Source organism: Exophiala oligosperma, assembly GCF_000835515.1.
Source record: "Exophiala oligosperma strain CBS 72588 unplaced genomic scaffold supercont1.1, whole genome shotgun sequence".
Lineage (NCBI taxonomy): Eukaryota > Fungi > Ascomycota > Eurotiomycetes > Chaetothyriales > Herpotrichiellaceae > Exophiala > Exophiala oligosperma.
Genome location: NW_015622818.1, coordinates 2,021,553 through 2,045,429, shown reverse-complemented (window position 1 = coordinate 2,045,429; position 23,877 = coordinate 2,021,553). Strand labels below are relative to the sequence as shown.

The 23,877-nt window shown below is 50.8% G+C and overlaps 7 protein-coding genes across 9 annotated transcripts; 3 read left to right on the top strand and 4 right to left on the bottom strand.

Annotated features, from left to right (window-relative positions):
• Nucleotides 1–1,611: 1,611 nt before the first annotated feature.
• On the bottom strand, nucleotides 1,612–3,770 carry PV06_00708. 2 transcript variants are annotated; one of them, XM_016401250.1, is made up of 3 exons: nucleotides 2,363–3,770; nucleotides 1,868–2,314; nucleotides 1,612–1,808 (listed from the first exon to the last, which is right to left on the bottom strand). In XM_016401250.1, exons 1-2 carry the CDS (start codon nucleotides 3,650–3,652, stop codon nucleotides 2,255–2,257), a joined length of 1,350 nt encoding a protein of 449 aa, XP_016268303.1. In that variant the 5' UTR covers nucleotides 3,653–3,770; the 3' UTR covers nucleotides 1,612–1,808; nucleotides 1,868–2,254. The 2 variants fall into 2 exon arrangements, with proteins under 2 accessions (XP_016268303.1, XP_016268302.1); XM_016401249.1 differs by having other exon boundaries at nucleotides 1,612–2,314.
• A 243-nt stretch (nucleotides 3,771–4,013) lies between these two features.
• On the top strand, nucleotides 4,014–6,368 carry PV06_00707 (uncharacterized protein; the record flags this gene model as incomplete). Its single annotated transcript, XM_016401248.1, has 4 exons — nucleotides 4,014–4,091; nucleotides 4,148–4,343; nucleotides 4,534–4,745; nucleotides 4,804–6,368. The coding sequence occupies 4 exons, from the start codon at nucleotides 4,014–4,016 to the stop codon at nucleotides 6,298–6,300; spliced, it is 1,983 nt and encodes a 660-aa protein (XP_016268301.1). The 3' UTR covers nucleotides 6,301–6,368.
• A 170-nt stretch (nucleotides 6,369–6,538) lies between these two features.
• Nucleotides 6,539–8,327, bottom strand: PV06_00706 (uncharacterized protein). Its single transcript, XM_016401247.1, has 2 exons — nucleotides 8,225–8,327; nucleotides 6,539–8,170 (listed from the first exon to the last, which is right to left on the bottom strand). Exons 1-2 carry the CDS (start codon nucleotides 8,255–8,257, stop codon nucleotides 6,668–6,670), a joined length of 1,536 nt encoding a protein of 511 aa, XP_016268300.1. The 5' UTR covers nucleotides 8,258–8,327; the 3' UTR covers nucleotides 6,539–6,667.
• Nucleotides 8,328–8,616: 289 nt separating this feature from the next.
• On the top strand, nucleotides 8,617–10,289 carry PV06_00705 (uncharacterized protein). Its single transcript, XM_016401246.1, has one exon. It carries the CDS (start codon nucleotides 8,837–8,839, stop codon nucleotides 10,235–10,237), a length of 1,401 nt encoding a protein of 466 aa, XP_016268299.1. The 5' UTR covers nucleotides 8,617–8,836; the 3' UTR covers nucleotides 10,238–10,289.
• Nucleotides 10,290–10,414: 125 nt separating this feature from the next.
• PV06_00704 (aspartate-tRNA(Asn) ligase) lies at nucleotides 10,415–15,264 on the bottom strand. The gene is made up of 3 exons (XM_016401245.1): nucleotides 13,518–15,264; nucleotides 11,347–13,468; nucleotides 10,415–11,281 (listed from the first exon to the last, which is right to left on the bottom strand). The coding sequence occupies exons 1-3, from the start codon at nucleotides 14,248–14,250 to the stop codon at nucleotides 11,263–11,265; spliced, it is 2,874 nt and encodes a 957-aa protein (XP_016268298.1). The 5' UTR covers nucleotides 14,251–15,264; the 3' UTR covers nucleotides 10,415–11,262.
• A 681-nt stretch (nucleotides 15,265–15,945) lies between these two features.
• On the top strand, nucleotides 15,946–19,017 carry PV06_00703 (uncharacterized protein). The gene has a single exon (XM_016401244.1). It carries the CDS (start codon nucleotides 16,199–16,201, stop codon nucleotides 17,708–17,710), a length of 1,512 nt encoding a protein of 503 aa, XP_016268297.1. The 5' UTR covers nucleotides 15,946–16,198; the 3' UTR covers nucleotides 17,711–19,017.
• Nucleotides 18,737–22,611, bottom strand: PV06_00702. Of its 2 annotated transcripts, XM_016401242.1 has the most exons (3): nucleotides 20,219–22,611; nucleotides 20,114–20,170; nucleotides 18,737–20,065 (listed from the first exon to the last, which is right to left on the bottom strand). In XM_016401242.1, exons 1-3 carry the CDS (start codon nucleotides 20,408–20,410, stop codon nucleotides 18,959–18,961), a joined length of 1,356 nt encoding a protein of 451 aa, XP_016268295.1. In that variant the 5' UTR covers nucleotides 20,411–22,611; the 3' UTR covers nucleotides 18,737–18,958. The 2 variants fall into 2 exon arrangements, with proteins under 2 accessions (XP_016268295.1, XP_016268296.1); XM_016401243.1 differs by having other exon boundaries at nucleotides 20,114–22,611.
• Between the last annotated feature and the right edge of the window lie 1,266 nt (nucleotides 22,612–23,877).

Below are 23,877 nucleotides of genomic sequence, written 5' to 3'. Positions count from 1 at the left end.
ACTCCGGCACTCTATCCAGCCTCTGTTCGTTTGCCGTTGCTTCACTTTCATTCCCAATCGTCATTTTGCCACTCCACCCCGGGGCGCCATAAGCAACCCTCTGAACGGAGTTTCGAGGCCTCAATTAGCGCCCGGTGGAGCTCATTCTGAAACGAAGCCAACAATGTCCGCTCGGAACATTATGATCAAGGATGCTCGCAGTGGGCTGCTCTGGCGCTCGGGTGGCGTCAGGTCCCTGCTTGGAATGCCGCCCAAGGCCTGATCCTTGTGGTGGGAAAAAAGGCCACCGACTCATCCACCGATATCGTCGTGTCTCTTTTTCCGCTCACACTGTACGCTGGTAGACGTCATGCGACCTTCTCTGGTGTTAGGCACCTGACAACTATTGGCTTGGGGGGTTGACCACCCATTTCGCACGGAATCACAGCGCTGCAGCAGCATCCCAAGTACGGAGTAAGGACATCTCTCCTCTGGCAGGCTCAACGCTCCATCGTGTCTCTAGACATAATACTGTGAGTGCTCCCAAGTAAGTGGTGATCCGGGCGCGAATATATGACAGTGGAATTGCGCATGCGCTTCGACGAGTTTGGGTCATCGCCCTCAGAGCTCCGACCTAGCATCGCACTACTGAGACTGCCACTACCTGGCTTATTATTGCGCAACTATTGTACGAAGTCGAAGTGTTGGATCATTTTGGTGGAGGTTGATTTCTGCACTCGGGGGATTCTTAGGTCGAATTTGGTCCCAATTGGGGAAGATTTAGGGTTGAAATTGGCTCCATGGTGCTCAAGTTGGTGAAGCTTATTGTTGTTGTGAGCTTGTGAGAGAAGAGTTTAGGGGTCTCGGGGTCTCGATAGTCTTTTCGTTTGTGGTGATGGGTCCCAAACTCAGGCTGCTCTCGCCTGTTTTGCCCTTTAACTGAAGAGTTTGCCCGCGACGGTGACACCCTGCCAAGGCCAATTCCAAGTGCAAGCTGTCTTTTCGAGAGCCACCATCACCAAAGCCCATCGTTGACACCTTGAACTAGAGGGCATGTCAACCAATAACCCCTTCCTGCTGGAGGCGTAGGTGAAAAGGGCTGGCAGAACCCTCCACCCAACGAGACCTGGATTGTGAGAGTGCTAACCGTGAAATCGGTGTCTTGTTGAGCTAATTGAGTTCCTATCCACTGTTGACCCTCTGGCGAACGAGATCCGATGGCGCAGTTATTGAAATTGGACTCCGGAAAGGATTATTTTGTCGTTGAATCTGCCCCGGTGTCTCCCATCGAGACATCGACGATCTTTGCAGATCCGGGAACGCCACACAAATACTTCCGACCCTTACTGTACTGTGCGATATAGCCGCCCCAAAGGATGTGAACTTACTCCTTTTCGTTCCGCAAGTCTAAGACTGCTGGATGGTCTGTGAGATTCAATCTCGCTACCAAACTCGCTAGGACATTTTTTCATCACAACTAGCTAGCCGAATCATGAACGCACTGACCCGGAAAGGATAGAGATTATGTTCTGTAGTGGAGGTACCTACAGACTGTGTCCATTGTACCCTTGTTCGCATGTCAAAAAATGCATCCGATTCCTGACTCCGTCAGATCGAGGAATGAAATTAGAGATCGACGATGCCCCGGAGGCTCAGCACACAAAGACCATGCGTGAAGGGGATGTCTGAGAGCGAATGCAGCTATGAGAATTCAGAAATCTGTGGCAGGCAGATTCATCGCTTTGCGCCGTGCATAACAAAGCTTTTCAGAGCTCGAAACCTGTGACCAGACCCAAACTCATGTTTACCTATAAACAAATCCGCAGAATCTTGTAACCAACGCCATTAGCACTGATCTGCTAGACAATTCAGCGGTGAGCGCACATACGATCCAACCTCCAGTGCCCCTGCTAGTATTTCCAGTGGACCTGACAATTTCTGCTCGCAGATAACAGAGAGCTGTTTCCTGATGGATCTATCATATAGTGTAGACATTATTACTCCGGCTCATGAATGGCGTCTAGGTATATCGACCTGAGCATACGGTTCACAGGTTGTTGTAAGCGTTTGATATGCGATCGTGTTGTTGATCGTCGCTCGGGTCGGGCTGATCATGCTGATCCAGATCTGTGAGGCACCACTACAAGTATCTTCCGATTTGCCCCGCAATAAGACACAAGCTGGGACATCCATCAAGCAGCCCTCGATATTTTTCCTCGAACGGGATACTGCCATGAAGAAGTATATCGTCTATATTTCCATTTGCAAGAAAACCCTATCTGATTCTCTTCAAACGCTCGGTTTGGAAGTGCAAGCGGTCGTCGAAGCGGTCGCTCTGTCTTGTTGTCAGCTAATGAATCAAGATGTGCATCATGAAACTCACCTTTTCCGCAATATTCTGAATCAATTGGTTTTGCTGTTCGACTTCTTCACCTGTAGCACGTGCCAGCAAATTTAGTCGTTTGGCTGCCCCAGTAAGGTCGTCGAGATTTCGATCGATTTCATTTTCCATGGCATCATCCTCGCTGTCTGCTTCGAATTGATATTTCGCTCTTTCAGCCAGACTTTGTTTCCCCCGAGGTGCTGCTGAAGCATCATCCAGCCCTTTGAAATTCTGATTCATACGCTGAGTACTCTGGAAGGCAGCCTCCCTTGTCGCTTCCCGGGCTTCTCTCTCATTATGGTGGCGTTCCATAATCTGCTCATCTCGTCGAGCCCGCCTTTCCTTCGCGGTGAAAGGATTGTTGACGTGCACTGCGAACATGCTTCGATTCAGTGTTTTCAGTTCTTTGGTCTTGTCTTCTGCGATGTTGATGTGATTGTTTCCAATATCGAGATTTCTGTCCGTATTGTGCATTCGTTCGCCTTGTGCACCCAGCCTAGCAAGAGTATTGCGGCCCATCTCTTCAGCCTGAGCAGCGATCCGCAAGGCGTTTCTGGTGGAAGCCACATCTTGTTGTTTCATAAACTTGATTTCTTGTTTTGTAGCCTGAATGTCCTCCTCTTCCTCCTCTTCGGCTGTGAGTTGACGATCTCCATATGCTCCGTAGCTTCGATCGCCACCATCGGTGGTTGAGTTGTACTGGTAGTCAGGGGGCCCGCTCGGCTGGTTCTGTTGCTTTTGCTGCACACGCTCCCGGGCACCGCCGAAGAGCTCGTCACGGTTGGAGTCATTGTCGTAGATATTGGAAGGGCCCAGTCCCCCGTAGCCGCCTTGCCGTGAAGTACCGCTGGGTTGCTGTACACTGGCATAAGGATTGCCGCCACTACCGCCACTACCGCCACCACCACCATAGCCATTCTGATTGCCAAATTTATCTGAGCCATAGCCCCCTTGTGTAGAGTCGTACGTCTTGTCATAGCCACCGGGCTGATTGTTACCATATGGGTTGCCCCGGCCTTGTGGCGGTCTCTGCTGTCCAGGACCAGGCAATCCTGAATGACCCAGAGGACCCGGTCCAGCATGGAAGCCACCTTTTGAAGATTGCTCTGAAGGGGGAGCCACTCCAGCACTCATCTTTGCTCTTGTGTACGGATCGGGAGGGACTGCAGGCTGGGCGTAGGGGTTGTTTGTGGGAGGAGCAGGGGATTTGGACTTCGAACGGGACCCGAAAAGGGCCAGTCTGCTGGAGTCGTCATCATTGTCACCCTTCTTGAGGCTGAACTTGCCCATTTCGACATATACAAGCAAATTGACACTGATTCAAGAAAGTCAAGGCGAGGTTGAGCGTCGGAAGGGGTTCTTGTAGGCAGTAATTTTGAGGGAATGGAAAGGATCTCAAGGTGAAACGTCGACGACGCGGCTGACAAGGCGGTGCAGTCCAGGCTTCTAGAACAACTGCGACCCTAAAGTCCGGTTGCCGTCCGCACCGATAAGATAAGCCCCCGCGCTTGGCAGTAATTGGGTAGAGCCTGGGCAGGCAAGGATCTCAGGTACTTTTCTTCAGTTGAAACACATACGGCATCATCTCCTCCTCCTTGAGACATAACATCGGATGGGTTGACCCCTACACAGTGAATACTCGTCAAGGCCGATGGCCCCAAATATTGACAAAGAAGCTGAACATATCAAGAACAAAGCCAGAAAGGATCTCCTCGGCTTACTCGAAGGCGTACGGCCATCACTAAATCCTTGACTCCCAGAACACCCTGCTTACAACGGCGATAGGTTCGAGGAAAGAAGAATCTGGTCATCGGAAGAGACTTGACAGGCTTGTTGAGTCTGTTCGTTCAATTTCCAACCCTCAAGGAATATGGCGTAGACAAGGTTTTCGAACTTGAAAATGGCAACACCGATTCCTCGCAGAGGAATATCGTGTATCTTGTGCACGGGGAGAAGGCACCCCTAGTCCAGGCTGTAGCAGGTAAGCCTTCGTCTCTATTTGTTTTCGGGGACCAGATGCAACGAGATGCTGTGTGGACTTGTTCCACCCTTTCCTCACTCAAGGCTACCAAGTTCGAAATCCCAAAGACAGTATTTCAGAAGCATCCAATATTTATTCTAACTTTGATTATCACATTCACAATGCTGACCCTGAATTTATATTCTTAAAGAGCAGATAAAGAAGCTTCAGAAGAATGGCACGGTCGAGCATGAGATCTCGGTAATATGGGCACCAAGGAGGACGTTGGTCTCGAACAAGATCCTTGAAGATGAAGGCGTCTTGGGCGATGTCAATATCTCAGAACTACCTCTTTACTTTCTGCCTCTAGAAGATGACATGCTTTCAATGGAGCTGGATGGAGCCTTCCACGATTTATACCTGGTACATGCTACTGATCCTTATGTGCATGATGCGAGCTCTCAAGCTTACACGCCTACAGAGACATGATCCCTCGCCACTATATCTCGCTTCGAAAGCTCTAATGGCCATTCAGCAGCGTCATGGTCTGTTTCCGCGTATTTTAGGAAAGGGCGACAACGCTCGAAAGCTAGCGAATCTACTACTTCGTGGACGGAGAGAATTGGACGCCGACGAAGCTGCAACACAGTACACAAGCATGCCAAGTACTTCTATTGAACAGCTCATCATCATTGATCGCGATGTTGACTTTGCTACTACCCTTCTAACACAGTTGACCTACGAGGGTTTGATTGACGAAATGGTTGGGATTAAACACAATCGAGCAGAGGTGGATTCGTCAATAATAGGAGCCGGCCCTCAACAGCGATCGAACACCGGATCATCTTCAACGTCGCCGCCTCTAGCAGTTCGCCAAAGCTTGAAACGCAAAATACAACTTGATTCCTCAGACCCGCTGTTTGAACAGTTAAGGTCTTCTAACTTCGCTCTGATCGGGCCCCATCTAAACAAGATTGCTCGACGTCTCGAATCGGAGTATGAAGGTCGTCACAGTGCTCGAGGGATCAATGAGTTGCGTGACTTTGTCAACAAGCTTCCAGGATTTCAACAAGAGCACCAGTCTCTAGCACTCCATACGAATCTCGCCGACGACATGATGAAACATACGCGGTCGGAGACATTCAATCGCGAACTCGAGGTTCAACAAAATGTAGCTGCCGGGACGGATCCTGTTTATCAACACGAGACCATAGAACAATTAATCGCACGAGATGCACCTCTCAGCACCATACTCCGCCTCTTATGCCTAGAGTCTACCATCGCAGGCGGACTTCGACCTAAAGATTTGGATTCATTTCGGCGCCAAATCCTGCACGCGTACGGGTTCCAGCATCTTACCACTCTCGACGCGCTTGAAAAGATGGAACTCCTCCAGCCCCGTTCTTCTGCATCGGCACTACTACTCCCTGTCGGCGGTGGAGGAAACCAGGAAAAGGGTACGAAAACGAATTACGCTTATCTCAGGAAAGAACTTCGTCTCATCATCGACGAATACAACGAGCAGGATCCCGAAGACATCGCCTACGTGTATTCAGGCTATGCTCCACTCAGCGTGAGGATGGTGCAGTGTATCCTGCAGAAACAATATCTCCAGGCGTTACACAAGTCGTCGTTGCCTCTGACGCCTTCCAGCACCGGCTGGACGGGCTTCGAGGACATTTTGAAATCGGCCCGAGGCCCAACATTTAGTCTCGCGCAGAAAGCGACGGACGAGAAAGCCGCAAAGGCCAAGGCCGCCCTCGCTGGCACAGGAGGATGGAAGACCGTCTTCGTCATGTTTCTCGGCGGAATCACCTTTACCGAAATAGCTGCCCTCAGGTTCATTGGTCGAAAGATCGCCGAGTCCGGCCAGAGAAGGAAGATAGTCATTTGCACCACCGGGGTCGTCAGTGGAAGAAGCATCATGGACGGGGTCATTGAGAAGGCGCATCTGGGATCAGGTATTACTTCTCAGTAGCCCGAAGCGACCCGAGAACAGACCTGATGTCAAGCGGGCATTGCCGGGGTTTCGGATGCAGCTGAGCCACATGATATATATATATACCTTAGACAAGTGAAATATGTCCGTCCATCACCAACTCCATACAAACGAGTCGTCATGGAGCCTCCCCTGCATTACAAGACATGATAAGGAGTCGCGTGTGATTCAACTTTTGCAGGTCATACCAAGACTTGGCTATAGGATAAGGACACGTCTCACTGTGTGCAGATCTCTGATGTGTTCGCATGCGTAATTGTTCAGAAAGTAAAAGTGGTGCAATTGATTGAGTAGAATCTTCATACGTACAAGTCATTAAAATGTAAAAAATAATAATCATCCATCGTCAAACCTTTTCCCAGATGCCACTTTCACTGCCCGCCGAACCAAAGCCCCAGACCGTCGACGCAGCGGGACCACGCTGCTCAGCACTTCCGGCAGAGCTGTCCCTGTCTCCGTGGTCGTGTTGTGCAAAATGGCGTACCCTTGCCTGTCGCACGTCAATCTCGTCGTCTTCACGCCTTCGGTGGCCCATCATGAAAGCGACGAGACCGTCCGGCATCATGCGGCCGACAACGTCGTAGATCCTGGCACCGGTCCCCACGAAGACCACCCCGGGCCTCCGCGTAGCCGTCCATTCGAACCGGCCAAAGGCTTTGAACGTCTGCGGCGGCGCGAGGGCGTCAAAGACGGCGTTGTGAAACTCCCGGGCAGACGAGCCACGAATGAAACTGCGCTGGCCGAGTGTTTTGCGTTGCAAGGCTGCACGCTGGGACGAGTGCCACGGCGTCAAGGCCGAAGATGTTCCGGAAGTGCCGGAGGCGGGGTAGTACGCGGACTGCGTGGGCGTCGTCCGAGATGAGGCGACGGAACCCATGTCAAAGTTACCCAGCTTGAGTTCAGAAACAGTGATGTTGGCTTTGGCTGCCTTCACCTCCCTCTTCAAGGAGGACGCGAGGGCAGAAAGCGAAGACGTCACCAGGCACTCTGGGATCTGACGGGGCGGTGACAAGGAGTTGGGTATCGAGGGATAAGCGATGACAATGGAGGCGGGGGACCTTGGGTCGACGCTGTGACTCGCGAGGAGCGGGAGGAACTGCTGGACGGTGAGGACCGGAGCGACCAGCCGGGTATTGATGTTGTCGACAATGTCGCTCGGTGGCAGGAGGGCAAGGGGTCCTTCGGCGTAACCAGAGCAGCCGGGAAAGATGACGATGCCCGCGAGGCTCATGTGATTCTGCGTTTGGACGGGATGTGAGAGCAATTCTCGAATCGGTTCAAGGTTGGGGTGCACGTCGACCGCTGGGTTTGGAACGGTGGACGTCAGGTCGATCCACAACGGACGCAGATCCGGCTTTGCTTCTTGGTGGACCAAGGAGTCTTCTTCTGTCGACGAGACGGTGACGTACACCACGTAACCTCGCCTTTCAAGATCAAGGGCCAGAGAGCGTGTCAGAGCGTCGTGGAACGTCGAGCACGCCAGAACCACGATCTCTTTCTTCCCGCCGTTGGGCAATTTTTTCGCCCTTCTCTTCCTAGCATGGGCCTTCTTCCTTCTGTGTATCATGAACAGGGTCGTGCCTGTGAAGGCGACACAGACAGCAATGATGGTACGATTCCTCGAGATCCACGCTGTGGTCTTGTCGAGGAGACCCTGCGGAGGCGAGGGAGTCCGTGGGAAATACGCAGGTCCGTTGACAGGCTGCCGCGGAGGTCGCAGAGAGTCGGGTATCCAATCTGCATTGTCAATTGCGTCGCGGATGTCGGAGGCTATGGCATTGGTGTGCTTCTCAATGTAATCTGCAATGCGACTACCGTAAGCCGCCATGTCCTGCGGTATGGACGCAAGCTGGACGGAGAACATCAGCACAGTCGCAAAAGAATGTAGGGAAGGCCTACTCACCAAATCAAGAAACTGCTGATCGTCACTCGTCATGTTGGGTCAATCGCATTTCCTACTCGTACAACTACTGTTTGAGGTTGAGTACAGTCTGTGTGGTCTAAGGGCTCTTGATACTCTTGCGATTTACTACGGACTAGGACTCTATCAGATGTTGACTGCAGGCCAATCGGCAACTAGGAAGCCCGATGACGACGATCACGTGCTGATACGGGATGTACGGTTAACTCTGTATTGGCTGGCATACTCGTATTCGTACAAGTTGTCAGTACTTCGCCTCCACTTCATCAGGCTGAGATTCTTACGAATCCTCTACTCACTACCGTAGACAAAATCACTGGTGTTTTCTGGTATATCCTGACTGCTCGTGGTCTTTAATAGTGACTTGCCGTTTTCTCCTTCACTTGTTTGGAGTGACCTGCATGTTTGTCAGTTGGTTAGTCCTTGGTTTTTTTTTACAATGAAGGAAAGAAATATATCTTAGCGGGGGAGTGTGTTGGCGTATTTTTTTATTCTCTCCTGAGTATTGGACAGGGATAAGGACACACCGAATCCCAAAAATCTGGCCAACTTTCTGTACACAGCTGTTCTACAAGGTTCCTTGCCTCTGCCATTATGACAGTAACTCACCCATCCGAACTCGACCCTTTGGTCGACGAGTTCCAACATCTATCGGAGAAGTCACGGCCACGCGAAGCCCTGCAAATGCTTCAGAAAATCGCCTCCATGGTCAAACCCATAATGCGCCAGCGCAATTGGCGTGTTGGCGTGTTGACCGAATTCTACCCCAGAGAGGCAAATCTCCTAGGTTTGAACGTCAACCGCGGCGAGAAAATCTGTCTCCGCCTCCGGCATGCGGGCGACGATACTCAGTTCCTCCCATTCGAGAGTGTGCTGGATACCATGCTTCACGAACTCTGCCATATCGTCCACGGCCCACACCATCAGGCATTCAATGCCCTGTGGGACAAATTGCGCGACGAGCACGAAGCCCTCCTCCGCAAAGGCTACACGGGCGAAGGATTCCTGGGCAAGGGGAACCGCCTGGGCGGGCGCCGCGTCCCGGTGAATGAAATCAAACGGCAAGCTCGTGCCGCCGCCGAACGGCGCCGTACACACAACAAAGGCAGTGGTCAGCGTCTGGGGGGCCAGGGCATCGTGCGCGGCCAGAACGCACGAGAAATCATTGCGGCGGCAGCGGAGAAACGCCTACGTATCGAGCGAGGCTGCGGCAGTGCCACGGACCACGGCGCCCAAGTTGCTGCACAAGAGAAGGACAAGGTCACCACCACCAAGGCAGACAAGCAGGACGAGAACGATGCTGCGCTCATGCAGGCCTTCATCGATCTCATCCAGGAGGAGGAAAGTGCACTCTTCGGCAAGGACTACGTGCCCCCCAGTCAGGAGAATCCGGCAGGTATGCGCGGCGCAACGACGTCTCCACCAAGCTTGCGGACGAGCATGCTCCCAACGCCGCTTGACGCCAGAGCTCTCCGTGAACAACAAATGCAAATTGAACGGCAACTCCAAGCAACGAAGAAGAGCGAGGAGGCAGAGGCGAATGGACGAGACGACACCAATGCTCCCAAACGGTCAGCCAAAAGACCAGCAGAGCCTGAGCACGAACCCGAGGCAGAGACGTGGACGTGTGAAATCTGCACCCTCATCAATCCGATTCAATACCTAATGTGCGGAGCTTGTGAGACAGAACGGCCGGCCACATATGCACACTCGGCACTCGATCCTTCACCACCACCGCCACCATCTCACAGTCGGCCCAAACCTCGAACGACGACGACGACGACGACGACAACGTCTGCTCGGTCGAGCCCCCAAGACCACACGAGCCTAAAGCCACGTCTGTCGAGCGCAGAGGCACTTGCGAGATTCGATTCTCAGGCCACCGCAAAAGCACAGTCCAGGCCGGTCGGGTGGATGTGTCACGGCTGTGGCAACTGGATGGAGAGTCAGTGGTGGACGTGTGCGAGCTGTGGGCGCATGAAGACGAGCTCTTGATGATATTCGAACAGACATGCCTCGCAAGTTCCCTCCACGCACCTGAATCTCTGTGTATCATGTGCGCCGAAGTCAGCAAGAAGGCACACTTCTCCGTGGAATGGAGAGGAATTGGAGGCATAGCTCGAGGAAGGGGCAAAAACACAAGGGTACTTGGTGTTCAAAAAGACGAGAGACTCATGAGATGTAAAAATATGTGTTGTTCAACAACTCCCTACGTTATATGATAATGAGCAGATCTCCACGAGACCATTCGACAAACCATTTACGACTGTCACGTCCCTTGAATATAGGTATGAGAATGTTGCCTTGACTTGGCCCGATTCCTTACTACACACAGCGTGACAATCAATCTCCACTCATGCCACTCCCCGGTCGGCGACGAGTAGTATGATTAAGAATTTTGAATCGCCTTTGTGTGTAGCACGGGATGGTCGCCTTCTCGAGGTGCAGTACATGAAAAGCTGTTTAGCTACTCCACAGTCACTCGGGCAGGGAGATGCCATTAATCGATCCGCCCATAGAAGACGAATTTTTTTTAAGGATAGCTCTGTATATTATATGTTGGGCCCCGAAGGACTATAGGCTATCCAAAGTCGCGATAGGAAGGGCATAGTGTAAGGGTCTTTAGATAACGGCGAGAGAAAAGCATAAGAAATGCAAAGCGAGAGAGGGGGAATATCGGGTTTCAAAACAAAAACATGGTCACCCTTTCATCAAACGACACAATCAATCCGTCCAGTTCCAGCATCAGCTCGAAATCAGTCGTTCCTCGCGTGTGGTTTTCTTTGGCGCTCTTGTATACGTGCTTGCAGTATCACCAATGCACTCCAATCATACAGTCTTGTAGGATTGTACTCGAGCACAGAGCCAAGTATTACTATCCAGATGTTCCTCATGACTTCGTTCATAACTTCAGCCCTAAGCCAATATAGGAGAGCACATAACATGATTTCGTACGAGCATGAAACATGATGCCGGACATTGTCTCGCTTGACCTGCACCTGCAACCGAGAAGAGTTTGCTTAATCATCCTGGAAGAATCTGTTTTGAAATGTTAGAATAAATGTTCTCATCATGGAGAATTGGTTAACACAAGGAACACTTACCGCATAATGGCCTTGATGCCTCTAGATCCAAGACCATGAGGAGGATATGCAATCCAGATGGGATCGGCCACCGCGCCAATCTTCTCTCTGAATTCGGATTTCCTTGCAAGGTTGAACTGCTTGACGATAGCATCATAAGTGGCCTGCAGCATTTTCACTTTTGCACCACTCATGTGATGACCCGGAGTCAAGTGATTGGCAGCACCTCCACCGAAGGTGACAGTATTGACGCCGGAGTTTGCGGCGGCAGAGAGTGCGTGGGTGGTGATGTATTCGATGGTTCCGGACGGTGCTCCTGGGAAATCGATAGTGTATTTGGCTTGCCAGCCCTTTCGAGGAGCGAGCATAGCCATGACGGCAATACCGCAAAGTTTGCCATCTTTGTCTTCAGCAATGAAGTACCTTCTGTGCTTCTCGTCTCTAAACAAGTCAATGTTGGACAGATGAATTTGTGTTCCTTTACGGTTGGAAAGCCAATCCTTTACTCTGGCGTTGGCGCGATCTTTGATCGAATCTGGGACAGGATCTTTTGGATCGAGATCAGTGATCTTAACACCATCGTTCTGAGCTTTGCGGATCTTCCTGGCCACTTCAGGGTCTGTTTCAGCGGACTTCTTGTGTGGGTCGACACGCTCTTCAGCCACACACGAGAGGGTCTTCCAGCCTAGTCTTTCACCAAGAACTTCTTCCATCTCTGGCCCGATCAGGATCCAAAGGGGTTTCAGGCGGGTTTCTCTCTTCAACCATTGAAGGAAAGAAACAACAACGCGATAGTATTGTCTGGGGTCACAAAGTGGGTCACCAGGCAGAATAGCATAATGGCCTTCAGGAACGTACGACACGGCGGCGCCGGTGTCTGCATGACGCCAGACCTTGTATCGGTCGTCACCCCATGATGTTGATGTAGCGTCGCCGTAGTTTGCGACGAGGTCAAAGAGATCTGGCATCTTGCGGTCCTCCACTGCAATCTCTCGGCCGCGCTCTTGACGCCAAACGGGATTGAGAGTGTCTGCGTCTGGGTGTCTGAGCTTCTCGACTTGAGGTTTGGCAGGGAATGATTTGGGGTCTCTGTGGAAGAGTGAGGCAATACGGATGTTACCCAACTTCAGAATCAGCATGACAATTCGTTCGAGACCAACACCGCAGCCAGCGTGCGGAGGAGCACCCCATTTAAATCCCTCCATGTACTCGGCCATATCATCTGGGTCAATGCCAACCATGCGCATGTTGTCCTCGAGCATTTGTGACTCGTGGATACGTTGGCCACCTGAAATGATTTCTTGTCCTCGAACAAATACGTCGAAGGAGTTGGTGAATCGTGGATCGTTTGCATCTGGCATGGTGTAGAAAGGACGAGCAGATCTTGGGAACTTATCCAAGATGTAGTAATCAGTCTTGTATTTCTCCTTCATGAGTTCACCAAGACGAATCTCGTCTCGAGTTGACAAGTCTTCAAGTGGGCTGACCGGTTCTCCATCCTCGTTTAGCCAACCAGAATCTGTCAAAAGCTGGACCGCGTCCTTGAATGGAATTCGAGGAGTCTCGTCCAACCAGACCAGATCCTCGCTGGGGAACTGCTCTTTGATGATTTCCACCTCGGTACGATACTTATTGTAGATGCCAGAAAAGATACCCTTGAGGACGGTATCAATGACATCCATCATCTCATGATAATGCTCTTCGATGGCCATTTCCAAGTCGAGACCCGTATATTCAGTCAAGTGACGGTGGGTGTTGGAATTCTCAGCTCTAAATACGGCACCAATTTCATAAACTCGTTCAAAATCGGACGCAACTGCCATCTGCTTGGCAAGCTGAGGAGACTGCGCCAGGAAAGCAGGCCGACCAAAGTAATTAACTTTGAAGACGGAGGCGCCGGATTCGGTCGCAGCACCTTGAAGTTTTGGAGTGTGGATTTCAATGAAGCGCTGTTCGTCAAGAGCAGTGCGGAACAAATTTCCCACGGCAGCTTGTATACGGAAGATGGAATGCGACGTAGCGGTTCGCAGATCCATGATTCGGTTGGCGAGTCTTACTCGATCGGGGATCAGAGTTTGACGGCCATCCACCTTTTGATCTTCGTCAAAGATGGTCAGTTCGGCCTCCTGAACGGAGAATGGTACTAGATAGTGTTAGTAAGCATTTCACAGATGGGTTTGACCGACACATACCAGGCTCATCACGTTTAACGACGATGTGTAGATCAGTAACATGGACTTCCATGGTATGAATTGACGCAGACTTGACAGGGATTTGCGGCTTTTGCAGAACCCCCTTGACCAGCATGATGTTGCCGGTGCGGAGATGTTCAGCCCAGTGGATCATGATTGCAGAGATCTTGCCCGGCGCCTCTACGAGTACACCTTGGATGGTGGAGATCTGCTGTCTGAAGATGAGGAAGACTAGCTTCGCGCCCATGTTGCGAACATGGTGCAATCTGCATCGAAAAGTGATTTCTCTTCCAACCATATCTTCAGTAATGGTACTGATGTCAAGGCGTTCGGAGGTCCATCGGCTGGTAGATTGCATCAATGGCAGGTCGCCATAGCGAGCCTTCATCTCAGTCGTTTCGGTCTTCGCAGCTTCTTCCAATCGCTTCTTGATACGTTCCTCTGAATCATCGCGATTCTCTAGGCTCAGTCTTGACTTTTGTTCCTTCTTCTTCTGCTTTGCGATGGCACGCTTCTGAGCATTCTTACTCAAGCCATCACTGTCAAAGTCGCTCATGTCAGACTCATTTTCGCTGGAGGTGTAGTCTTTGTCACCGAGGTGAAGAAAGTGGGCTAGAGATCGACGATGAGGTCCGGGGCTTTGAGAGGAGACTGGTGAGAACTCGCCGCTAGCCCGCGGCGAGTCACTCCCCAGAGTCGGCACACGTTTAGAGATCTTCTTAAGGACCGACATCGTTGTGACGAACTGGGCTCGACTCGATGAAGACAGGCGTGCTGAATGGAATCTTCACCAGTTGGTTCACACAGAGGCGAGATTAAATGGAGTTGTGAGGCTGCGACAGGGTTCTTTTCTTGTATGCAAGGTTGCGGTCAGGATGCCTTGATTACGTGTTGCAGGATGATCAATATCGGGAATAGGGTGTTTCGCATGCAAGGCTTTTTCCAACAATCGCACAGAGGTAAGAGTTCTGCAGGCCAGGAACTGGACAGGGTGATCTTTTCGGCGGGAGTCCTTCAAGTCAGCGCAGGCATGCACCTTGGCGGCTGCCTCAATGCGGGGGGGTTGGTGCAGTATACGCCGCCGCACCTGCAACGATGGAAGAGGGCGAACGACTCTAACGGGGAGTATCCGACCGACTGATGCAGCCACGAAGACAGTACTTAGGAATCAGGAGTAGGGCCGCAGGTAACAATGAGCTACAGGCGAGAGGGAGTAGGAAGAGGAATGAGGTGGAACGGCACAGCCGGATAGGACAAGCAAGCAATTCATTGACGATCCTAAAGAAGGTTGAAAAGGTTAGCAAGCTTAGTCAGGAGGGGTAAATCGCAGCCATGCAGCCAATCGGAGGCTCAAATCTTGTTGCCAGATGAAGTGAGCAGTTATTATCCGTGCACATCGTGGTCATTGATCTCATACTCGTATGAAGACAAACTGCCGTCTCGACTTTGCTTCTGTCATGTTCCTCGTAGTACTTGTGACAAGTGTACTTGGCTTCTGAATCATTGTACTCCGTACTCACGAGATCGAGAATCCGTTGCTGAACATGAAATGCTGTCTCTTGTGGCATGAGCAAGCATGTAAGATGTGACTTGAGTAACCGGAAGGCTGAGATCCCGTCCAATAAATTGGCTCAACGTCATATGAGAAGGCGCGGCGCCCTCGGAGGGAAAAAGGGTACCCCTGGATACTGCTGACTCAGAGGCAAGCAAACCTGCGACCTCTTCAGCTCGAAGAACGCAAATTGGGTTGAACACAAATACTGTGCGATCAAGGTCTAGGTATATGAAACATAAATTATAAAATAAATATCATTTGCACAAGCACGGAGAGTTGTGCGCATCCTCGCAACATAGCCCCCTGAACCAGCATCCATCGATTGCGGAACAGGGGGTGCCAGGGAGTATATCTTCCGGATCATGTCATCAACCAACTGAGACTATTGGATGACTGATCATGACCTCGACATTGATGCCCCCTGAGCCAAGTGTGATACAAGCATGAGGACGCGTATGACATGCACTGTTGTTTTGCATCTGTGCAGAACCAAAAGTAATCCGCCCTCGATGCGAGAGGATATGAGAATGAGCCGCAAGTACGGAGTAGGTACTTTATCAAACATGGAAAATGCAGCATGATACTGGCTGGCCATGTGCTGTATAGGGTGCGACCAGCTCATCTGGTGCCCCCGAGGGAGCTTTGATGGGCAATTGACCGTTTAGACAAGCCTATCGGTGGTTCTGTTAGGGGCTGCTCCAGTTAAAAGCCTTGGTTGTCTTTAGGCTGTTGGGACCCTGCAGGAGAGGGACCGCTTTTTGTCTGATTTGCCTAGCGGCTCTTCTATCATCATCACCACAGCCTCCAAGCCAACGCGTCATTTTTAGCTGAGCTGCTCGCTTGCGATAGATAGACACGAGACACACTGCGTACGTTTCATTCAATGGCTGGCATGACAGCCATATCGGGGAAATCCTCCTACCACCCTCTTCCCTTGTCGCAGCGAAATTCGCTTTATTGTAACCATATCCCGCGCTGGAATGTGCTTGCGTCCGCTTCTTTCCCGCTCGCAATCCAAATACCTTGCGAACTAAGGAGTGGTTTGATGCCACGACTCGGCTGAATCTCGCCCCTCACCGTCGCATTCGCGCATGATATAGCCGGAGGATGCACACTTCTTATCACGATGCCTCCCACTCCCTCACCACCGAGACTTGAGGAGTGCTCCTCTACAGATGAATCCTACGATATGACTGAAGCCAAAGACTTTGCACGGTCAAAGAGCCCACAGTACCTCCAAGTTCCCAAGACTCGCGGAGTCACCTTCCACAACATCGCAGATTTCCAGAACGCCTCTACCATTGATCCTCCTGAGAACATGCTGGCAGAGACATTTGCACCCGTGCCTTTCAACAGAAGACCTCGGTCTATGTCGCATCATCTGTCCAGCAAAGAAATCCCATCACGAAAGGGCCTCAAATTAAGAGCTCGGTTTTGGCGGTCTCTTATGACACTAGCGATGCATTTCCACGATTTCGCTCCTCCCCGAGCACCGAGACCGTCCTTCAAGCACAAGATACCGACCGACAGTATCCCCATTGAACTATATTTCTACCTTCCACCACGATACCAAGAGATACTCAATCGTGAGCCAGACTTCCGGTTCCCCGCCGTCATCAACTTCCACGGCGGCGGGTTCTGCTTGGGTGACGCGCGAGACGATCGCTATTGGGCAAGAGTCGTTATGGAATACACGAATGCGATCTTCGTCAGCGTCAACTACCGCCTCGCACCCGAACACCCTTTCCCCGTCCCCGTGGACGACTGCGTCGAATCCATTCTGTACGTCTCGGAGCACGCAGCGGAGCTCCATATCGACCAGACCAACCTCGCCCTGTCAGGTTTCTCCGCAGGGGCAAACCTAGCCTTCTCAGCTCCGTTCAGACTGAACTATCATCGCAATCTCAGTGCCACGACGGATGGCCGATATTCTCGGCCGACGACAGCGCAAACAGTGAGTACGATAGGCAGTACGCTGCACGATGAGAGTGACACCGAAGCCAATGACCATGACCTGCACTATCACGAAACCCACAACTTCGTCACGCCCGTGCAATCGACCTCGAATCTCGTCCAACAACGCACCACCACCCCCCTCCAGATCCGCAGCATAGTGGCCTGGTACCCTCTTCTCGACTGGACCATGTCCCGGTCGCGCAAGATCCGCGAATCTCGGAACCCCAAAAAATGTCTGCCCAAGACCTTCACCGACCTCTTCGACTTCTCGTACCTACCCCCACCGGACATGGCCGGCGATCACTGCAGTCCCTACGCCTCGCCGGGCCTCGCGCACGACCACATGATCCACGAGGGTCTACCGCAAGACATCCAAATGTGGCTGTGCGAGTGGGACATGCTCTTGCGAGAAGGGCAGGTTTTTGCCGAACGTCTCGAAAAGCTCGGCAAGAGCATCGACAGCAAGCTCATCCCTCGCGTGCCGCACGCCTGGGACAAGTCGCCCAATCCGTTCCGAGACCAGAAGGCCATCGACTTCCTCTACACCAAGTCGGCCATGAACTTGAACAAGGTTTTCCAGAACAAGGACGGTCTTGGTCCTGGAAACTCCATGAGCTCGTTGCATCCCACGGACAGTATCATTGAGAGACAGCCGAGGAGGAGCATCGTCCTACCTCTGTAGAACCATTCCTCTCTCCTCGCTCCCTCGGCCTTTGAGAAACCGACAGGAACCATCACCGCCCACTCAGTGGCTGCTGGTGTATCGAAGTCCCTGTCCATTCCGCGAGCTGAACTGCCTTGTTGTCGTCTTCGTTCAGAGCCATCGACTTTTTCCACAATCTGCAGCGTTTCAGCTTGCGCCAACATCAAACATGAGCATTTTCTAGCGTCGGAGTTTTGGAGTGGGGGCCTCTCATTTTTGCGATTCGTTCATGTTCCGAAAGACCATCCTTTTGTCATTCTTCTTCGACTTTTTTTGCTCTATCTCCGATTCAGAATCTTTTTTCTGGCCAACTCTGAACTCACACTGTGGCACTGTCACTTTGTTCAGGACGGACGCTTTCAAGAATCATGGACGGGAGTCACTGGATCTTGAGATTGGATAGGTTGTACGTCTTTTTGGGGGGGGGGAGGCTGGGGGAAGACTTGTCTTTTTTCAAAAAACTACACGTCACCCAGTCATGTCGTTATGAGAAATATGTTTATAGTATCAGGGGGGATGATATCCCCTAACAACAAAGAAGAACAAAGAAGCCATGTCACACACATCGTCTGCTTTTTTTGATTTCAATCAACTATTTACTCTTTCTGGCTCCCTTGTTCTCTTGCCCAATCTGGGAAAATATCAGACATGGATGGCAATTTGTTTGTCCACCCGCCCTTTTAACCCCTCCTTGTTGCCTTCTGGAGACCCTGGCCGACAACAAACCGGGTTTTTCGTACATACATGGGCATGGATACCTTTGCAAAATTCGAGAACTGGTCACAAAACACCCAAGTCGCCGAATTTCCTGGGCCTCGTAGCCTTGACACCGTTTATTACACCCAATTCAATACCATCGTCATAACATGACAGTGGACACGCCACCGCTGACCAGTCTCTAATGTCCTGAAACCTATCTAGGAACCAAAAAAATACAAGGGCAAATCTGGAAAAGATATTGCAAAAGTGGTACAAGCCATCAGCATAGTGAGAAATCAATTGGATCTGGTACTCTCGATTAATCTATCTCTATCATACTCAATTCTAGAATATGCACAGCCCAGTTCCATGAAGCTTCATCATACAAATTAAGTTGTGTAAGGGTCCTTCTCTCTCTCGATGAAAAATGCAGTTTCATGGCAGCCATCAAAAGTCTCAGCAAACTGGGCAGTGTGCCAGCACGAGCCCAGACACCGGTGATGCTTGTGCTGATGACTTCAATAGATTCTAATATCTCTTGAAGACTGAGTGACGTGTTGGACTAGGCACGGCAGGGTAGAATGGCTTCGCAGTAGGGCTCGGTGGTGTGCGGGCTCTCATGCCCATTCCACTCCAAGCCATGCCGGTGCTGGAGGCGACACCAGAGCCCATCGTGCCAGTCGGCTCGGTCCAATTGGCGGGCCAGCTCATAATACTACCAGTATAAGAGATGGGTGGTCCCCAGGTAGTGACGTTGTGGACGGTGAAAGAGCTGTTCCCCGAGATCCATGGACCGCCTGTGGAGGCCACAGGGCCACCAGTTGCAAATGCAGTGCCACTGGAATTCCCTGAAGCTGATTCCGGCATGGTAGCATTGCTTTCAGCCGAAGAGCTATTCGCAGAGGCCCAAGGACCGCCAGCGGAAGCAGACGGACCTGCAGTAGGGACGGACTGCGATCCTTGGTAGGGGGTAGGTGTTGTGGGTTCGATGGGGATACCAGGGCAGACGATATCCTGGTATTGTTGAGTGTTAATGCCCAAGAAGCCACCTATGGAGTGGAAGAGGTCGAGGTTGTCACAAATTTCTGTTCTGTTATCGGTGAAGTCAGAATTGACCTCTAGACCGTATATGGCAGCTTGTAAAGTGGAAATGACAGCAGCCCGGGTGCTGTTGAAAGAGTATCCATTTTCACTGATCCAGCAGATGAGTCCTTTGACCTGATCAGGGTTGAAGTCAGACTCCAACAAGCGGTAGCTGACTTCTGTAGTTGTGACTTGCTGGCAGGCTGAGGTGAGGTTCATGCCGGAGTCAGCGACGTTGAGGGCAAACAAAGCCGACAGAATCTCAGTCAATGACTCCTGAGAAGGGCCAGTAAGAAGTTGGATGTCTGGAGAAGTGTTGCTGATTGTTGTTGCAAGATCAAGCAATGCACCAGTGACAGAAGAGCTTGAGCGGCGTAGTTTGTGTGTGAAGCCATTGCCAGAAAGTTTCTTGTGGGAGACAGTCTGAGCATGAGCTTGTTCCACCTCTTCATAGCCACGGTAGTTTCTTCTGGTGATTGCAGTTGTCTCTGGCATACACTCAACCCGGGTAACAGTGAGCATGGAGCTTGTGGTTTTTGCTGTGAAAGGACCCTAAGGGCGTTAGTAGCGGTCAAGAGGGATGATGAGATACGATCTTACCTGAGGAGTAGGATTCTGTTCATGGTTGGTGACGGTGCAATAGCGGCAGTCGACAACCTGCCGTGCATCAGTAGCTGACACTATCTAAGGTAGGATAGGACATACATAGAAATATGTGGTCATGATGGCACCATAAACTGTGCTAGTAGGGCCAATTTGAGGAGCCATGTAAGGAGTAAAGGTCATTGTACAGCCACGAGAAGTCTGAGAAGACGTTGATTGTGAACCACACATGGGTATCTCAGCCATGGCCCCGAAATTGACCATAACGAGGAGAAGGACGTTGAAGAGCCACATGATGAAGGTGATTGAAGTCGTTGGGCTTCAAAGATGGTCAACAAAGGAAAGGGAAGATAACAGCGTTTTGAGGAGATTGGACTTTGTTCAGAGTCAAGAGAATGCAAATCCTGGACGCTGTAAGAGAAACTTTGGTGCCGCTCAATGAAGAAAAGAGAGAGAAGGACTGTGAGTGATGAAGAGGATGGTACAGCAGAGAAGAGAAGAAGAGAAGAAGAGTTCCCTTTTATGAGCCTGTCTAACCTGCATGTAGAAACGAGGTAGGTGCGAGGAGTCAAGAAGACATTGGGAAAGAGCCTTTGATGTCAACGCAATCTGGCATGAGGAAGTGACTCTCTGTCTGTTCTCAGCATCTCAGCATCCAGCGGTATATCTGCCCAGCTCTATGCTTGATGGATTCTCACAGAAAACCAAATGAGAGAATGAGATTGTCCATTCAATCAGTTCATCGGCGCAAGTGAACAACGCCGCCGCTGCGTCTCGCACCAAAGCCTCCAAATCTTCCGTTGCATTTTGAAATACTGTAGCATTCCTTGCCTGACATCGTGGCCTCAAGTGAGTCCATACATAATATCTGATCATCTAGGGCATTTTTTGCTGGCAGACACCAAATATGTTTTCACAGTTTGTAAAGTTGGGGATGCATTGATGCAACAAAAACAACCATCACACCAAACACATTATTATCTCACCAGGCGATGTGAATCGCTCATGGAATGCAGGTGGTCTTCCCAGAACTGTCTAAATTCTATCGTGGATGAGGTGAAGTTACAAGGGCAGACAACAAAAACATGTTGTTCTTGTCACATGACCCTTCTTGTTCCTGTCAAACCCCTTCTAAGTTAGCAAAGGTCAGTCGCCAATTCTAGTAACAAATGTACTGTATGTGCAAGCAAGTACTCGTACTCTCGAAGCAAGCGAGAGCTTCAGAGCCTAAAGCACACTTTTGAGCGAGTGTTTCTCCGCACTGCGTATCGTATCGAGCAGTTTGTGATTAGCTAGCTCGCCCACCACAGAATTTAATGATCTTAACAAGCCCAACTGTAGGCTAACTGGCCTTCATGGAAATATCACGTAACCAGTATTGGCAAACACAGATCTTGGGGTTCAGAACCGATTCGACCTTGATGTTTGCACCATCGCTGGTCGCTGTCATGATGGCCTGCAATGTTGCTTCAAACCAGACCCTGAGTGCGGGGGTTGCCGATCCAACGTCTATCATCGAGACGATCAGTCGGTTATCCTTGCCCGCCTCCTTGACTTTGAATCTGTCAGTAACGCAACGATATTGCCGTGTATGATGGCAATGGAGCGGTAGGGCTAGAGATTTGCGATCTAGCTTCGCCAAAGCATGCGAAAGTGTGCCCGTGGATAGTAATCTGCTCGTAAAGCCCCCAGGGTATCTCGTACTTTGAGCAGACACGAAGAAAATAGCCGACAGTATGACGTGCGTGCACCTGCAGCTCGTCTGACGGACTCAATGATGTGAATGAACTATTGAAAGTGCGAAATGCACTTCATGGCAACTCGCCACCAGTAGGAGGAGGTTGTTGTAGCACACACTGCGAGCACAGAACGCCGAAAGTCTGGGCGGTCTTGTGTGACAAGTCTTGTTGTCAAAATTTCACCGACGTCGAACCCATCAGATGATTTTACATGGTTCTGAGCTTCTTGTTGTTCAGTTCGTTGGCAGGAAGGTTGTATCATGTACCGACCGGTGAGAGAGACCTGTAGAGTGCAAACCCGTTGTGCGCGGGCAACCCCGATAAACGAACGACAGCCCGGGGTGAGCGCCCAGAGAATGTTCCCGCATCCTGCGTGTGCAACCTGAAAATCACAGCCAGTGCTAAAAATGTATTCGTGAAACTCGATGGAAAGTGGTAATGTTATTCTTTGTAGGATGTGGATTGTTGAACATGTCTGTCCCTAAGCGCAAAAATGTCCAGCTGGTCAGAGCGTGCGACGACGTCAAGTCTTAAATCTAGACCGCGCAACAATAATAGTGGCATTATTGGAAAAGGAGTTTCGCTGAAAATGACAACGATAGAGTATCCTGTCTGCTCGGCCTCCGCTTCTGAACGAGGGCCGAATTTGAAGTCGCGCGGCGAGAAGGACGCAGTCCGGACAGGACGGAAAGGAGGAATTTGCTATTTTGCTGCAAAATTGCTCTGCGTGCCTGAAGCGAGTAAAGGCCAGTAAATACATACTCCGGCGGGCTCATATCGCAGCACTTCTGTTGTATTTGTTTTTGCGTAACAATCACAGGCTTCTCCAAAGACTGTTCCTACCCACATTCGCATGCAGAAAATCCCTCAAGGTGCTCCGTAACTCGTACATACTCCGTACACCGCTGCGTCTATGGGGTCGAGATGCAGACGCTTCCGGAATGCTACGGCAACCAGTTGAAGCTATTGTTCGGAAAAGTGCCGAAGACAGGAGCCATAAACAATACTGAAACAAACTCCACCTAAATTTTTCCTGGGCGGACTATGTACAATATGTGCTACTCCTACAACAATAGGAGTTATCATTCGATGGCAGAGGTAGGAGGTATATTGCCTCTTACCATGTTGCCTTTTTGACCCCGAGAAAATCCCTCAAAAAAAGGAGCGGTTTTCGCTCTGGTTGAGAGGACAATCCATGTAGCTACCAAATTCCTCACGCTGATGTGCGCCGAGTTCCATGGGCACATCGGCACTCGGTCCCAAAAGCACGTCCAGGAAGGCCAGTAGAAGATTCCACCAGCAAACAGCTAGGGGCGACACGAATGATCATATAATGTCCACTGCCGTTCCTGGAAAGTTACAGCACAACAAACAATAGAAGATGGATCTTCGTCGCCAGGATCTACGGTTCAGATCTGCGCGCAAGGCTGCTGAGCGAGACCATCAGGCTGATTCAAATTGATTCAGCGTTTCAACTCACGAATATGGCGTGGCCAATTTCTGTAATCAGTACGGTTGTTTACATTTTCACATTTGGTTCCAGTGGATTGGCCAGGCTAGTGGCTCAAAGAAGGGTCTGTGAGAGGAACCACTTATAAAAACCACTCTGCAGCCAGCGCTTGTTCCTCGCCTGTCTTCCACTAGTGGAAATTTCAGAGCCTTAAGCTTTTAATCAAACTGTGGACCTCGACTTTGTTTTGAATCTCGCAAAAACGATTACCTCTCCGGCGCCGCGCGGGAATCATCACGCTTAATTATGGATGTGCTGGGTTTGTCCATCACAAAGTAGACACGCTTGTACCAATGCGGCTCGAGTGAAGCTCAATCAGGTCGTGCAGGTAGATGAATCAGCCAGAAAGAAGCAATCGCCTGTTGGAGGTAGTATTCGGAGATCTATGCAGCCGCATGATCGATGACGGCAAGCTGCAGCTTCGCAACAAAGACACCGGCGGAAGCCTCTTCAACAAATGGGCGTGCGCGGCGGTACGACGTAGGTTGACAAGTTGCCGTCGTACTCGTGGC

Coding starts and splice junctions, on each gene's coding strand:
- PV06_00706 (XM_016401247.1), bottom strand. CDS start 8,257: ATGACGAGTGACGATCAGCAGTTTCTTGATTTG. Junction 8,171..8,224: donor ATCAGCAGTTTCTTGATTTG/GTGAGTAGGCCT, acceptor TTCTCCGTCCAG/CTTGCGTCCATACCGCAGGA.
- PV06_00703 (XM_016401244.1), top strand. CDS start 16,199: ATGCCTCCCACTCCCTCACCACCGAGACTTGAGGAGTGCTCCTCTACA.
- PV06_00705 (XM_016401246.1), top strand. CDS start 8,837: ATGACAGTAACTCACCCATCCGAACTCGACCCTTTGGTCGACGAGTTC.
- PV06_00702 (XM_016401242.1), bottom strand. CDS start 20,410: ATGTGGCTCTTCAACGTCCTTCTCCTCGTTATGGTCAATTTCGGGGCC. Junction 20,171..20,218: donor TCATGACCACATATTTCTAT/GTATGTCCTATC, acceptor GATGCACGGCAG/GTTGTCGACTGCCGCTATTG. Junction 20,066..20,113: donor AACAGAATCCTACTCCTCAG/GTAAGATCGTAT, acceptor TAACGCCCTTAG/GGTCCTTTCACAGCAAAAAC.
- PV06_00708 (XM_016401249.1), bottom strand. CDS start 3,652: ATGGGCAAGTTCAGCCTCAAGAAGGGTGACAATGATGACGACTCCAGC. Junction 2,315..2,362: donor TTCAGAATATTGCGGAAAAG/GTGAGTTTCATG, acceptor ACAACAAGACAG/AGCGACCGCTTCGACGACCG.
- PV06_00704 (XM_016401245.1), bottom strand. CDS start 14,250: ATGTCGGTCCTTAAGAAGATCTCTAAACGTGTGCCGACTCTGGGGAGT. Junction 13,469..13,517: donor CGTTAAACGTGATGAGCCTG/GTATGTGTCGGT, acceptor AACACTATCTAG/TACCATTCTCCGTTCAGGAG.